Here is a 15666-nt window from a genome sequence, read left to right as displayed (position 1 = left end):
AGCCCTGGCTGTCCTGGAACTCACTCTGTAGACCAGGTTGGCCTCGAACTCTTGAACTCAGAAATCCGCCTGCCTCTGCCTCCCAAGTGCTGGGATTAAAGGTGTGTGCCACCACCGCCCGGCTTGTTTTGTTTTGTTTGAAACAAGGTTTTATTTGGCCGAAACAGACCTGAGCAGTGTAATCCTTATGCCTCCGCCTCCCCGGTGCTGAGTTTATTCGTGTGTGTCACCACCCCGTTTATGTGGCACAGAGATCTGACTCTCTAACTTCCTGAATGCTAGGCAAGCGCTCCACAGCTGAACTGTAGCCCTTGCCCTTACCATCTGCCTTCACAAGTGAGGAAACTGAGGTTCAGAGGAGAGGGTGTCCAAGGTCACAGGATAGGAAAGAGACAGGAGAATCTTTAACATTCTCCTCATGGCTAGAAGCCCCTGAATACACGGTCCACTTTAGTGGGGGCCTCTCACACTCACTGCATCTCTGACAAGAAGTCCAGGACATGTCAGGTCTAAGGACGAGCGCTGACAACAGCCCCATGCACCTTCCACAGGGGTTTGCATATTTGTAATTTTCACGTAGCAAAGATGCCGATGGCGCGGATGGTGACGATACTACTAAGTAAGGCCTGGGCTCTTAGAATGTTCCAGGCTTTTCTTGAGCACTTTTCACAGATGAGCTCATTCCATCCTCACAGTACCTTAGAAGGTGGGTATCACTTCTCCCTGTCCACCTTGCAGATGAGGAACCAAAAGCAAAATGAGGCAAGTCACCCACCTAAAGGTCCTCCAAACAGGAGGTCCCTAGAACCCCACAAAGGGATACTGACAACCCCATCCTAAAGAAGGGGACAGAAGCAGGTAGATCTTTGAGTTTAAAGCCAACCTGCTCTACAGATTGAGTTCCAGGACAGAAGGGGCTACACAGAGAAACTCTGTCTCAAAAAAAAAAAAAAAAATGGTGGGAGCTAGAGATATCCCTCAGCAGTTAGGAGAACTGGCTGCTTTTCCAGAGGACCACATGGCAGCTCACAACTACCTGTAATTCCTGTTCCAGGGGACCCAATACAGGCAAAACACCAATGCACATAAAATGATGTACTGTCACCACAGGGCCCCTGTCACGGATCAAAGGATCCTTTCCTCGTTTTAAGTTGATCATCTTGAGTACTTGTTACAGTAACAGAAAACTGACTCCACAGCACAGAAGACAGGACAGCCCCCTTCAGAAGGCATGAGAATCTGTTCAATTAATCCTTGTAGCCACCTCAAGGGCTGGTATCCAGGGAAGGTAAGCGGAGCCAGCAACCAGACCAATGACACTAGAAGATACTCACTTATCAGAGAATAAAGGAGGGGTTAGATCGATCAGGAAACACTCTTATAACCAAAGCAGAGTCACACTCTATGTCTCAGTGAGTGCTGTTGGACTATGCCCAAGCTGTGAACCTCACGCTCACGGAGATGTCCATTCAAGGCAGAAGAGTAGATAGCAGGAGCCCTAAAGAAATCTGCAGGCTACCAAATGGATAGGCAGAAGCTGCCTGCAGGCTCCTACTCCCTGGGTAGGTCTCCCAGAAACCCTTGTCCCAGGCAGCCTGAGGGGTCAGTCTGGGTAGGAGAGGAGCTGGCATATGGGCTATGGTAAAAGTGAGAAATTGGGTCAGGCAGTGGGGGTTCATACCTTTAATCCCAGGTCTTGAGAGTCAGAAGCAAGCAAATAATCTCTCTGTGAGTTTTGAGGCTAGCCTGGTCTACAGAGCAAGTTCCAGGACAGCCAGGGCTTCAGAGAGAAACCCTGTCTTGAAAAAAGAAAAGATAAGCTGGGCGGTGGTGGCGCACACCTTTAATCCCAGCACTTGGGAGGCAGAGGCAGGCGGATTTCTGAGTTTGAGAGTTCGAGGCTAGCCTGGTCTACAGAGTGACTTCCAGGACAGCCAGGGCTACACAGAGAAACCCTGTCTCAAAAAACCAAACCAAAAAAAAAAAAAAAGAAAGAAAGAAAAGAAAAGATAACACAGGAGTCTGACTGACAGGCTGAGGGGTAGGAGATGGGGGAGGTGTAGGATGGACTCACTTCTGACTTAGGTGGGGTGGAGGAGAGGAGGCAGGTACAACCAGTTCCTTTGTAGGGACACAGGAAGACATGTCCAGTAGGCTGGGAGAATATGACCATTGGAGGTCTGAACTGACTTGGAAACCATGCCACCCCAGGGTTAATGAACTCCATGGTCCTCTTGGAGCCCATTTTCCAAGAGAGGGGTTAGATGGAGGTGTTCAGAGCCCTCTTGCCCACCCATGTCTGCTAACATCCAGTCTCAGCCCCCAGTACAGTGGCCACCTCAAAGTTCCCTCTTGGACTAAGTCTACCAAGGTGCCCAGCTTCAGACCAGACTCCTTTCAAGGACAGCACCAAGGGCTGACAACATCCTAGCTGCAGGAGAGCAGCTGTGTTAAGGCCATCTCTCATGACAGTTCACAGCTAAGGAACACTACCGTCTTCCAGCATGTTCCTACGGCCCATCTGCCCCCAAGTCCACACCCCAATCCCTCCCTGAGAGTTGCCATCTTTGCCCACACTGTCACCTGGCCTCCTCAACCCACCTCATGCTGGCCTCCCAGCATTCCAAACAGTTTCCAGAACTTAGTAGGTATCCAACACATTTTTCATATGCTAAATTCATTCAACAATAGTGCTGGAGCCGGGCGGTGGTGGTGCATGCCTTTAATCCCAGCACTTGGTGGACAGAGGCAGGTAGATTTCTGAGTTCGAGAGTTCGAGGCCAGCCTGGTCTACAGAGTGAGTTCCAGGACAGCCAGGGCTACAGAGAAACCCTGTCTCGAAAAACCAAACCAAAAAAAAAATACAAAAAAAAAAAAAACCCAAAAAAAACAATAGTGCTGGGCACACAGTAGGGGCCACACCCTGACCAGGCACCATTTGGGTGAAGTAGGCCAGGTCCCTGAGGGGCTGCCATCGTCGTGGGCAGATAACACGGGTTAGAAGGGAGTGGAGCTGATGTACAAGGTCTGTACAGAGCAGTCTCTCTCTCTCTCTCTCTCTCTCTCTCTCTCTCTCTCTCTCTCTGACATAATTGCTAGTTTATAATTCATACACTCAGCTATTTCTAAAGAGGATTTCTTTAAAAGTTAAAATAAAAGGCCAGAAATCATTTAAGGACCCGGAATGGGAGAGAGGCGCTGGGATGCTGAAAGGTATAGTCCTGAATAATGGAATGGTGTTATACAATCAAGTAATAAATTTCAAGTGTGACAGTTGAATAACACTTCCCATCTAAGCTTCCTGATGGCGGGGTGGGGAGGGGGGACACACGCTCACCTGCTTCTGCTACTTTTACTAGCTCTCACCCCTCCTTAAACTTCCTGCTCTTTACTCTCTTGTGGCTTTTAACTCTACAGTGAAAGACTCTGCCCTTTTTTATATCAAGGGAAAAACAATGTCAAGTTGAACGGCTATAGGATGAGTGTGAACTGGTTTTGGCCCGAAGAAGGCATTTATGGTCACTCCCACATCATCTTTGGGGCTCCTGGCTAGACCACAGCTTCCTGAGTTCCTGGAAGGGAATCCGAGGGCAGACTAGTTCCATGATGGCTCAGTACAGAGTCACTGAGTTAAAGACAACTCTGCAAGACAGGTCTAGTTACCCATAAGTCACAAATGAGGAAACTGAGGCAAACAAAGAAAGGTGGTTTGTGCAAGGTTGTCCATTTCCACGTCTCTGAATATTTATCTTAGGGTAGGAGACCCTAAGACATGGGTGATGAGCAGGGAGAAGAGGTACTTCCAGGCAGGCCTCAGTTTGGTATAAAAGGATCTGAAGATGGAAGATGGAGACCAGTCTCTGCTCCCCTAGTTGCCATGGCAACAAGGCCTCCATTCCAGGCATTGTAGGATATTTGCATTTTAATAGAGATGCAATTAGTAGGAAAGGGTGAGGCTGGAAGAGCCTGGGCACTGCACACATACATACCCTGTGGGTCCAGAATCCCCGACCCAGAGGGCACTGAGGCCCAAAATCAACCCAACCAACTCCTGACCCTCTCCAAGCCTTTAGTAACACTCCACAGATCACCTGTACCTCACCTGGGATGGGGGCAGTTCAGAACAGCCCCACTGCCCAGATGGAACACTGAGGCACACAGTAGAAGACAGCCTGATCCAGGACCCCACAGTGAGATCACACGCCCAGAGTCCAAACACCACTCACTCTGCCTAAAGCAGCTGAGCCATGGGGGTCCAGCAGAAGTAGGAACCTGCCCACATTTCCCTAAAGCCACTAAGACCCAGGAAAAGAAGATACCTACTAAAGTCACAAAGCAACTTGCTGACAGAGCTGGGACATCGGAGGTCCACCTTTGACCCTACCTGGGTCACTGTCCAACCCCAGAGCATCAAAGAAACTTTCCAGCAGCGTCTTCCTGCCTCCCCAAATCCAAAGATGTTAAAAAAAAAAAAAAAAAAAGATGCTATGGTGAGCCAGACACTGATGGTGCACACCTTTAATTCCAGCACTCAGTAGACAGAGGCAGATGGATCTTTGTAAATTCCAGGTCAGCCTGGTCTGCATAATGAGTTTCAGGACCAGGGTTGCAGAGAGAAACCTTATTCTGAAAAAGGAGGAGGGAGGGAGAGAGGAGGAGGAAGAGGAAGAGAAGGAAGAGGAGGAGGAGAAGAAGGAGAAGGAGATGGAAAAGGAGAAGAAGCCACCACTATGGAGCCACTTATGGTGACATACCTGTAGTTCCAGAACTCAGGGGCTGAAGCAAGAGGAATTCCATGAGTTGGAGGCTGGTCTGAGCTATACTTGACTGTCTCAAGTAACAAAACAAGAAGGGAGGAAGAGGAGGAAGAAAGGAGAAGGACGGAGAAGCGGTAGTACCCACACATGTTACCCTTGCCCAGCCTGGGACTAGAATGGGGTTGCTGACCTAGGGTTCTATTGCAGATGGTGAATGCCACCTGAACCACCTCAAAGTCGCACACAGCCCTTCACTTACTGAGCATGTGACAGAGTTTATTTTATTTTGTTTGTATCTGTGTACATATTCATGTGAGTACAATACCCCTAAAGGGCAGAAAAGGCTGAAAAGTGTCAAAAGGGTATCAGAGCCCTAAAGCTGGAGTTACAGAGACAGCTGTGATCTGCCTGACACAGATGCTGGGAACTGAACTCAGGTCCTCTAGAAGAGCAGAAAGTGCTGGGCCCAGTAACAGCGATCCTAACAGTATGAAGAGGGCCACCTCATGGGAATAACCCTCAGGCTCCATGAATGGACTAGATTTGAGGAGACTGTTACTCAACAAAACTGGACAGGGGTGGGTGGGCTCAGCCTCCAGAAAGCCTGAGATGTGTATCTAACTCCCCTCAACTTCCATGGCTGAACAGAGAGAGCTCTTTGCCTACAATGTTTCTACCTCCCCCTGACCCTCGGTCCTGCCTGAGTACTCACCGGCCTGAAGAAGACAGCTCCCCAGTGCTGAGGTTTGTTGTTTAACTATCAACTAAATGCCAAGCCCAGCCTTGAGCATGGTCAGGCAACTTCACACTGTACCTGTAAGAGTGGTTCCCTAGGCGCCCCACCAACCCCTCAGAGAGATGTTAGAACCTTCCAGGAATACAGCTGGACTATCTAAACACCACACTATGAGCTCTGGGCTCATAAACAGTACTGTAGCCTCAGACCTCCCTATGTGCTGTCAAGGAGCATGGAGATACAACAGTCATGCGGAGACAGGTACCCAGGACCCCCAAGACACTCCTCTGACCCATATAACAGCCATTCACCTAAAGATGTGTAATACTTACTCTGTGCCCAAGGATATTTTCAGTGCCATATGCACAATCCTTATAGTAACCCTATAGTGGCAACTATTATATTTAATTCACGAATGAGGAAAATTGAGGCACACAGTTTGGGACTTTGTTAGGTCACACAGTAAAGTGCTTGAGAATTCTCATAGCCTGTGTCCAGATGCAAGGGACAGGAACAAAGATGGGAAGGCAGAAGCTTAGGGACCCCAGCCACCTAGCCCCTGGAGGAAGTGAGGACATTGGTCAAAAGCCAGTTCTCAGAGGAAGCCAGAGAGAAAAGGTGGCTTATTTGTGAGCACAATATGTGGGTTGTCTCTAGGGTGGCCCCACACCCTGGGAACCCCAAGTCTCCTATGTCACCCCTCAGTCCCCTACCACAGGGTTCTCAGATCTCTGTGACAGCATGGACTGTGTGCTGTCTTCCAAATGGAGAGTGGAAGGTCTCAGAAGCAGACTGGGGCCAAGCTCCCAGCAGTTCACATCTGTATTCATGGCTATCTGTCTAGCCAGTGGCCTGGCTACTAACAGGCCAGGTAGGATCTGAGAGATGTCAGAAGGCCAGCATTGAGGTGTCAAGGAGGAAACTTGAGGCCGGGGCACTTGCAGCCAGTGGGAAAGGCTGCTGGAAAATCCATTTGGTTTTTAATTTGAAGATGGAGAGAGGCCTGGAGCTGAGGGACTGGCAGAGGAGAACTCAGAGGCAGAAAAGGAGATGGATGAGGGTGAGCCAAGGGACAGAGGCAGAGAGACAGACATGAAGTTAGAGACTACAGAGGTCCTGAAAGGCAGAGCCACACAGAGACAAGCAGAGAAGACCTCAAGGGGAAAAGTCACAGACATAAAGACACAGAATCAGTCAGCAGGCGCAGATGGGGAGATGCTTGAGGACAGCGGCGGCACACTGGTCCTCAAAAGAGACATCTGTGAATAAATGGTCAATGAGCCCCACTCATGGTTCAATTAATATGCTTTAATAAATCATTTCCTTTATGGGGTGGGGGCAGGGCTCACTCTGTAGCCCAACCTGGTCTCCATCTGCCTCAGTTTACCAAGCGCTGGAATTGCAGGTATGAGTCAACATCTCTCTCTCTCTCTCTCTCTCTCTCTCTCTCTCTCTCGTGTGTGTGAGTGTGTGAGTGAGTGTGTGAGTGTGGGTGTATATGAGTGTGGGTGTGTGTGAGTGAGTGTGTGTGAGTGAATTGTGTGAGTGAGTGTGTGTGAGTGTGTGTGAGTGTGTGAGTGTGTGAGTGTGTGTGAGTGTGTGAGTGTGTGAGTGTGTGTGAGTGTGTGCATGTGAGTGTGTTATGTATATATGAGTATTCCTGAGCACATGCCCACACAGAGGCCAAGGCCTGCTCTATTGATCCCTAGTTTATTCTCTTGAGTGAGGGTCTCTCACTGAAACTGGGGCTGGGCAGGCACCCCAAAGGCCCCTGTGATCCTCCTGTCTCCACCCCACACAGCACCAGGGTTATGGATATGCTCACCCACTGACATCTGGCTTTTTAGGAGGGTGCTGTAGAGTTGAACTCAGGACTCAGTGAGCACTCATACTCACTGAGCTATCTCCCCAGCCCCAAATATATATACATATATATACATATGTATGTATATATATGAAACAGATTATTATGCTGGGCAGTGGTGGCACATGTCTTTAATACCAGCACTCGGGAGGCAGAGGCAGGCAGAGTTCAAAGCCAGCCTTGTCTACAGAGCAAGTTCCAGGACAGCCATGGCTACACAGAGAAACCATCTTGGAAAAAAAAATTTGTAAACAAATTAGGAACCTAGACATAGTGTCTCATACTTATAATCCCAGCACTCCAAAGGTAGAGACAGGATAATCTGGAAGTCAGGGACATCCTCAGCTACACACCAGCTTGAGGTCAGCCTGGGGTACATGAAATCCTCTCTCAAAAAAACAAAACAAAACCAAGTAACCTGACACATAGTTGAAGACTGTTATCACACACACACACACACACACACACACACACACACACTCTAGTATATGCTTGTACTTGCTCCAGACTTGCAGCCCTGACCTCTAGGCCTAGCTCTGTAGGAAATGCTGTGTAGCTTTCTAGAAAATTCCTCCCTCAGAGGAAAGCCAAAGCAAAGCTAATCCCAAAATGGACGGAAGGAGTCAATGATGGGTTTCTAAGGCGGCAGAACTAGAGGAGGAGGATTATCCTGTGTTTCCTTTATACAGCCACACTCCCTGCTAGACACAGGGGAACCTGGGATAGAGTCCTGTAAGGAGGGACTCAGCGCAGAGACTAAGGCTCAGAGCAGGAAAGTGGCTTCCCAAGACCACACAACCAAGACGGGAACTATCCTGAGACCTCAAGACCCACCAGCTCCCACGGAGATCAGCAGGAGGCAGCTGCCTTCCCAGAACCTAATCGTTAAGGGTTGGGGACAAACGTAGCAGGAGGCAAGCACCCATGGGTGCCGTGACCGCTGCAGCTGTCCAGTCCACCATGCCAGAGTAGGAGGGTGCAGAATGTCAGCACAGGCTCTGTCTGCAATGTTGCCCCCAACCAGGTTCAGGCAGTACCTCCTCTCCTAGAAGAGGCTTCAGGAGTATCACTCCACTGATCCCAGGTGGCTACCCTATAAGGAAACTGCTTCCAAGGTCTATTTAACAAATGGGGAAACCAAGGTGCTCCTTGCTATGGATTTGCCTAGGGTCACATGGCCCTCAGCAGCCTCCACACCAGTAGGCATCCAGCTGCCCTGGCACACTTTTCTGGAAAGAGACCTAACCTCTAGCCTGGGCTGCCCAGCTTGTTGCTTATGCCTCAGTTTCTCCATCCAGGCAAGACCAGAGAGGGTCATCTAGCTGTCACTGAGAAGACTGTATCACTGAGCTAGCAGGGAGCCAATCCAGGAGCACTGGACATCCATCCATCCACTCTAAGACTTAGGCAGTGGCTCAGAAGGCCAAAGAAAGCTGTCCTGCAGCGCCACCTAATGGTCACATGGTTGCAATGTGGACAGTCTCGTACGATAAATTGATCTCCTTCCTCAAGAAATATTGGACAGACAATACCTACCTCAGTGAACAGAGTTTATGCATGTGAAACACGACAGGAACTTGACTCTTGTTAGCATTTGTTATTACAAGTGTCTCCCTTCTGGATTAGTTAGTAGAGTTTTAACAACGAAGGTTGTCCAGGGAGAATCAGCTGTTTCTTTGTGTCCACATTCTACAGCATCGGGTAAGCAAAACCCTCAGTACCTGTTGACCCAGTGAGTCTAGATGTCTTTTTTACTCCCCATTCACAGACTGGATGGCGCTTCGTGGCTCCCACATTCCAGGTGCTGGCTAGGAGCCTCCATGAGTGAAATAAACCGGGCAGGGTTTCTCCTCACTGGAAAAAAAAAAAATGCCTTCTGTGTTTGGAGGATAGAAAGCTTGTCTGGTACTCAAGAGTCTCTGCATTTGATCACAAGCACTGCAAAAACACACCAAAGTGACAAAGAAGAGACACTTCTAGACTAGAGACTCTCAGCCTTTTTGGTTTAATAAGCCCTTTTCACTCTTAAAAACTCAGGGCCAGCGAGAGGGCTCACAGATTAAGAGCACTAGATACCCTTCCAACAGACCTGGATTCTGTTCCCAGCACTTACACTATGGCTCACATCAGTCACTAACTCCTTTTTTAAAAAAAGGATAAGTATATTTTCATATATTTGAATGCACTGTCGCTGTCTTCAGACACACCAGAAGAGGACATTGGAGCCCATTACAGATGGTTGTGACTCACCATGTGGTTGCTGGGAATTAAACTCAGGTCTTCTGGAAGAGTAGCCATTGCTTTTAACCACTGAGCCGTCTCTCCAGCCCCCAGTCTGTAATGCCTTTCCAGGGGATCTGATGCTCACTCTGGCCTCCACAGGCACCGGGTATACCTGTAGTGTACAGACGTACATGCAGGCAAAAATCCATGTATATATATTTTAAATTAAAAGCAAAAACAAAAGCTCAGGTAACCAAGAAACATTTATGTGTAATATTTATTGATAGAATATTTATATCTATGTGTAATATTAATTGTAATATTTATGGATTTATCAGACTAAAAACTGACCTTTTTTTTTTTTCAATACTGGGGATTAAAGCCACCAAGCTATTATTAATACACCCTAGCTCTTCTTATTTGTCATATGTAACCCAGACTGGTCCAGAATTTGGAATGTAGCTATGTAATCTTAGCTGACCTGAAGCTTGCCATTCTCCTTCCTCGGCTTCCCAAGGGCTGGTATTCTAAGTGTCATATCACTGTGCCCAGCAATATTCTCTGATTCGCTTAACAACCAACAATATAAACAGCATTTTGAAACAAATAACTGTATTTTTCAAAACAAAGCACTTTATTTTGCATGTTTGCAAATATCTTTATTTCTTTGTTTTGTTTCAGGGGGTTTTTGGTTTTTTTAGTTTGGGTTTTTCTTTTGGTTTGGTTTGCTTGTTTGTTTGAGACAGGGTCTTGCTATGCAGCCCAAGTTGGCCTGGAACTCACAGCAATACTCTCCGGTCAGTCTCCCAAGTAGCAGGACTACAAAGCGCGACACCTAACCTCCTTGGCAAATGCCTTTAATGATTTTCATACAGATTCTCATAGTGCACAGGACCGGTGTATTGCTTTGAAGTTCATGAAAAATCGTCTAAGCCTGGCAGAGTGGCTTAGGTCTGTAATTCCAGCCCTTGGGAGGCAGAGAGAAAAGGATCAGGAGTTCAAAGTCATCCTCAGGTCAATCGAGTTCAAGGACAGCCTGGGCTATATGTGTCCTTGTCTAAAAAGAAAGTAAAAAGAACCACTTCTTTTGCAGGAACTCAGTTTTTTCAACGCTTGGCCCCTGGACAGAATTGACTAGTCCAGTGAGACTAGAAGTCGAATCTGTCCACACAGCCCGGATCACAAGAGACCAGTTACTTAGAAATTGAACAACTGTGGCTTCTGCACCTTGGTCACGCCCCCAGTTCCCTGCTCCTCCTGGGGCTAGAGGAAAGCCATTGAACCTGCGTTCTAAGGAGGCACTTCCGCTCGCTGCGGAACCCTGGGTTCCTGCTCCAGTTTCCGCGGAGGAGCGAACACTGCTCGGACGGAAGTAACTCGCAGCGTGTGGGCGGGGCTCAGAAAGATGTCGGCGGCGTTGCTACGGCGCGGTTTGGAGCTTCTGGCGGCGTCCGAGGGTGAGACGGGCTTGTCTTGCGACTTTACGCTGTGCAGGACGGCCGACTGGGCGGGTGGGAAGGGAAAGCGCACCCTCCAACTCGGTCCTTCGCTGCCTTTCCCTACAGCTCCTCGAGCCGTCCCAGGCCAGGTCAAGGCTAGCGGGACTCCGGTGAAGCGGACCCGGAGGGCGAGGGCCAAGGCCTCCCAGGCCCTGAAACTACGGAACTCAGCGAAGGGAAAGGTGCCTAAATCCGCTCTAGGTGAGTTAGGAGAGAAGACTGCGAAGCATTCGCAGGATTAGGGGCAGCGCCTTCGAGTCGGGGCTCCAAACGAGACTCAACAAGGAAAAGACAAGAAGAGTGTTAAAATGGTAGGGGACAGGTTTCGAACCCAAGCAATCTAATTCCCTAGTCTGGCCTCTCAGCTCTGTCTCTTTGCTATTGACTGCTATGTAGCTATTAACAGGATGAGAGAAAGAGGGAAAGACCTGGGAGTGGTAGCACACACCTGTAATCCCTGCACTTGGGAGGTGGAGGCAGGAGAATCAGAAGTTCTGTGTCTTTCCTGACTACATGGTGAGTTCAAGGCAAGACCTGATTGTGGAGGCAAGTGAAACGCAAGATCCAGGTGCTTGTGAGCTCTAGCCCTAGTGTAAAGAGAAGCATCAGAAAGTCTCAAAACTAGCGTGCAAATTTTTGCGAGGTAAAAGGTTCTACAGTGCTCCGAGGGAGAATCAGACTAACAAGCCAAATTGGAAGCAACATTAAGGCTGAGCACTTGAGAAAGTAAGAGCTGCCAGGTAAAAAAGAGGTCCGCCTTAGAAAGGCTTGAGAATTTGGAAGAAAGAAGGCTAATGGGTCTTGAGCAGGAGTCAAAGTGGAGTATCCACCAGGGATAGAGGGCTGGCTCAGTGGTTAAAGAGCACTTGCTCTTGCAGAGGACCTGGAGCCCCCAGAAACCCACATTGCTGCTCACAACTTCCTGTAACTCCAGGTCTGGGGATTAGATACCGTTTTCTGATTCCACAGACACTCACTTGAGGTGCACATACATACACATATAAAGAAATGAAGCATTCAGCCAACAGTTTGCCCTTCTCAACCCTGTAAAAGTGTTAATTTGTTTGACCCTCACAGCAGCCCTGTGAGGTGAGCAGTTCTTTCCCTCCACTTTACAGTTATAGAAACAGGCACCTGCCCTGGTGGTGCAAGTGGAAGCTAGGCAGTGTGTCCCTGTGCTGTTGCTCTTAATGTGCTCTGCTCAGGTGACAGTGCCATCTTCCATCACAGTAGGGATAGCAAAAGTGAGTGGATGTCCTTTACTGGTGAACTTCTGCAAAACAGAAGCCTTGTTTCCGGTAGAGCATCTTAGCAGATGTGGCAGTTAGTAAGACCTCCAGCCTTAAGGAGAAGGGGCACAGGATGGTACGCTGCCTTCTTCTTTGACTCCATGTGCCCTGCTCTATAAAGGGAGTTGAGGTACTTGGGTTTCATTGTTTGTTTTTTCTCCCAGTTTGGGGGTTGGGATGGTGGTGGCAGCATTGGCTTGGTTTGTTTTGACAAGATCTCACCCTGTGCCTCAGGCTGTCCTGGACCTCACTATATAGCACAGGCTAGCCATGAACTTAAATCAGTTTCTGCTTGAGCTTCCTGAGCGCTGGGATGTTAAGCATGCACCACCAGCACCCAGCCTGGGAGTCCTTGTTAAAAAGTATGACATTCAAGAGGAAACACCATGAGCAGAGGTGGAGCTAGGATGCATGTGCAGACACTAGTAGTTTGCACAAGTTCATGTCGAGGTGCCTCCCTGCCCAATTATTGGGGTCCCCTTCACGTCTGCCTTGAGGTAGGAGCTCTTCAAAACACAGGACTAACCTCCCACCCCCAGCCCTGGATTTTCTGTGGTGCCGGTGGCCAGTCCACAACCTAGTATATAATGGGTAAGTAGGAATGGCAGGACAATAGCCACAGTGGTGGTGGTGCATGCCTTTAATCCCAGCACTCAGGAGGCAGAGGCCAGCCTGGTCTACAGAGTGAGTGAGACTCTGCCCCGAACCCCTAAGAAGAAAATAGATACTCTCTAAAATGCTTGTTCCACTGCTTCTCAGTTCTTTTCCTATAGAAATAAAAACAGGACGCCTATGTGTCCTGCTTGCCTGATGCATGGCTGTGCTCAGGGAGGACCTTGTGTTATTTATTGGTGGTGGTGGGTTTTTGTTATGCTGTTTTTAAACATAACCCTTTCTCGTCTGGCTATGTAGCTAGGAGCAGTAGTCTTCCTGTGTCAGCCTCGCCAGTACTGGGATCACAGATGCATACCAGCATGCCTGGCTTGAGACATGGTCACATGACTAACTGAAGCTATCCAATAGGGTCCGTGGATATGCAGCAGACAGGACCTGTGGGAAATGTAGATTTGGTTAAAAAGAGACCAGGCTGTTGAAATATTCCCTTCTAGGGAAAGGACAGTGGGGCCTTTGGCAGAGGAAGGGACCCAGAAGGTTTCTGAGGTACAATAAGTCTGAAATGACATGCCCTACCTGTCACCCACAGCTGAGTACCAGAAACGGCAGTGTCGAGACCACTTCAAGGCAAACCTGAAGTTTATGACCAGCACGAGAAGCACCGTGCCAGAGTCCGTGACCGAGCAGGTTTGTTTAGGGCACAAGCTCTAAGGACCTGGGGTGATACTGAGGCTGTTCTCAGAATCCATGTGATTCTCGGCCCTGAATATAGTGTGGAGTTAGTCCAGCCATGGCCTGATCTGTAATCCCTGTGATCTCAGAGGTTTCCATCTGTGCCCCCAAAATGGATGTTCTATTCCTCGCTGAACCTTTTCAGATTCTGCAGCAGAACCAAGGCCGGAAAGCCTGTGATCGGCTAGTGGCCAAGACAAAGAACAAGAAGAAGAAGAAGGCGGCTGAGGGCACTGTATTCACTGAAGAAGACTTCCAGAAGTTCCAGAGGGAATATTTTGGCAGCTAGACTTCCTGGAGGATCGGTAGGGACAAAAGTCAGTAACTTTTGACTGGCATACCTCTGCTGTCCTGTGTCCCTGCAGCTCTGTGCCATGGGCGACCAGCAGATGGCAGTGCAAATCTAGCCTGGCTCAGGAAGCCGTATGCTGCTATCCCAGGGACACTGAAACAGAGCTGCAAGCCCTGCAGCAAATTTTCCCTCAAACTGGTTTGGCGTAGCCATCAGAAAAGATTCTGACCTGTAAGCTCTGACCAGGATCAGGTCCTGGGGCTGTTTGTTGTGAAACAGGGCTAGGTACTTGGCCCGCTCAGACCACACCTCAAGGAGCTGGAAGTTCAAATAAACGTGTAATTTGGGCAAGTGGGTATTCAAATGTGTGTGTGTGTGTGTGTGTGTGTGTGTGTGTGTGTGTGTTTTACAACATGTCTCCTATCTCAATGTGGATCTAGGTTCTCCATGTTAAAGTCCACCTGCATTGATCCAGCATAAATGCCTTCCTTCTACCAGCAAGGGCCTCCTCTCTGGGCATGGTCACTACAGCTGCTAGAGTTGCCCAGGAAGTGGACAGAAAGGCCTGGGAGTCAAGCTGCCTCCACCCTGCTGGAGTTTGGGTCTGCTATGGCACCAGCAGAGAACAAAAGGTCTTATGTCCTTTGATACCGGGGCATAGGTCATGGTTTCAGGAGTCCTCAACAGGTTTATATTAAGTCTGTATCCCAACCAAGGACAGCAGTGAAAGCTTTGTGCCCCCTCAGAGGGCAAACTGGACTCTCCAGCAACACAGTGCGAGACACAGGTGACAAAGGAATGATCATGTGGAATGAGCACACTGGGGAAAACAGCATAAGCGGCAGGGGAAGGGGTGACCTGTCACAGGAACCAGGAGACCCTTCAGTGCAGATGGACACATTCCTAAGGTGAAAACTGATGGCCTTCACACAGCCGCCTTCTCCCCTGAGCCTGCCTCCTCCATTGGCTCAGTGGGACTCCTGAGGTTTGTCTCAGTGACGATTGGTCAGTTCCCTGATGGGACCCTGACAAGACAGGGCTTTGTCTTCAGTAAGAGAACAGGGTTCACTGTCCCTGCTCAGGTAATTCTTTACCTTTAAACAGCATTGGCTCTCACATGGGGACACACAACTACCTACCACAGAGTGGAATTAGCGTGGATTCTGCCTCCAGGTGACCTCTGCCTGTTGGGAGGCATGACCATCCATCCAGGAGGTCATAGCAAGCAGGAACCAGGAGGATGGGAGTGTGCTTTAATATGAGCTAGTGATGGGCGCTCTGGGCGGTCCGTGGCACGGGCTGTCCTCTGTGATGTGGGTTGTTGAAAGGGACATGGGTGCTGGTCTTCGAATCTTCCACCTCTTCTGCCTGCTTGCTGGGTTTTGCTGTCCTTCAGAGGAGCAACAGTTTCAGGTGGCCTTGGGGACTCATTTCCTCCTTAAATAAGATGCTTAGCAAACAGCCCAGTGCTTATTCTCTAGGGCCCCTTTCTAGGGAGCACACATCTTTGGTCACATGGTCACCTAGAGGATGCAACCAGATATCTGATACCTTTCCTGGTATAAGGCCTCCTCTTGGCTGCCTGCCAAGAAGGAAAAGCTGGAGTGTTGACCATTATCCCAAACCTTACCCACCAGTGGCCAGGTAAAAGAACACCGG

At 49.0% G+C, this 15666-nt stretch overlaps 1 protein-coding gene across 1 annotated transcript; it reads left to right on the top strand.

The window, feature by feature from the left end:
* Positions 1–10951: 10951 nt before the first annotated feature.
* Rps19bp1 (ribosomal protein S19 binding protein 1) lies at positions 10952–14371 on the top strand. The gene is made up of 4 exons (XM_028789999.1): positions 10952–11037; positions 11146–11280; positions 13573–13670; positions 13861–14371. The coding sequence occupies exons 1-4, from the start codon at positions 10986–10988 to the stop codon at positions 14002–14004; spliced, it is 429 nt and encodes a 142-aa protein (XP_028645832.1). The 5' UTR covers positions 10952–10985; the 3' UTR covers positions 14005–14371.
* Positions 14372–15666: the final 1295 nt, after the last annotated feature.

Source organism: Grammomys surdaster, unplaced genomic scaffold (assembly GCF_004785775.1).
Source record: "Grammomys surdaster isolate TR1022 unplaced genomic scaffold, NIH_TR_1.0 125852, whole genome shotgun sequence".
Lineage (NCBI taxonomy): Eukaryota > Metazoa > Chordata > Mammalia > Rodentia > Muridae > Grammomys > Grammomys surdaster.
This window is presented reverse-complemented; position numbering and strand designations above follow the sequence as displayed.

Coding starts and splice junctions, on each gene's coding strand:
- Rps19bp1 (XM_028789999.1), top strand. CDS start 10,986: ATGTCGGCGGCGTTGCTACGGCGCGGTTTGGAGCTTCTGGCGGCGTCC. Junction 11,281..13,572: donor GGTGCCTAAATCCGCTCTAG/GTGAGTTAGGAG, acceptor TGTCACCCACAG/CTGAGTACCAGAAACGGCAG. Junction 13,671..13,860: donor CAGAGTCCGTGACCGAGCAG/GTTTGTTTAGGG, acceptor GAACCTTTTCAG/ATTCTGCAGCAGAACCAAGG.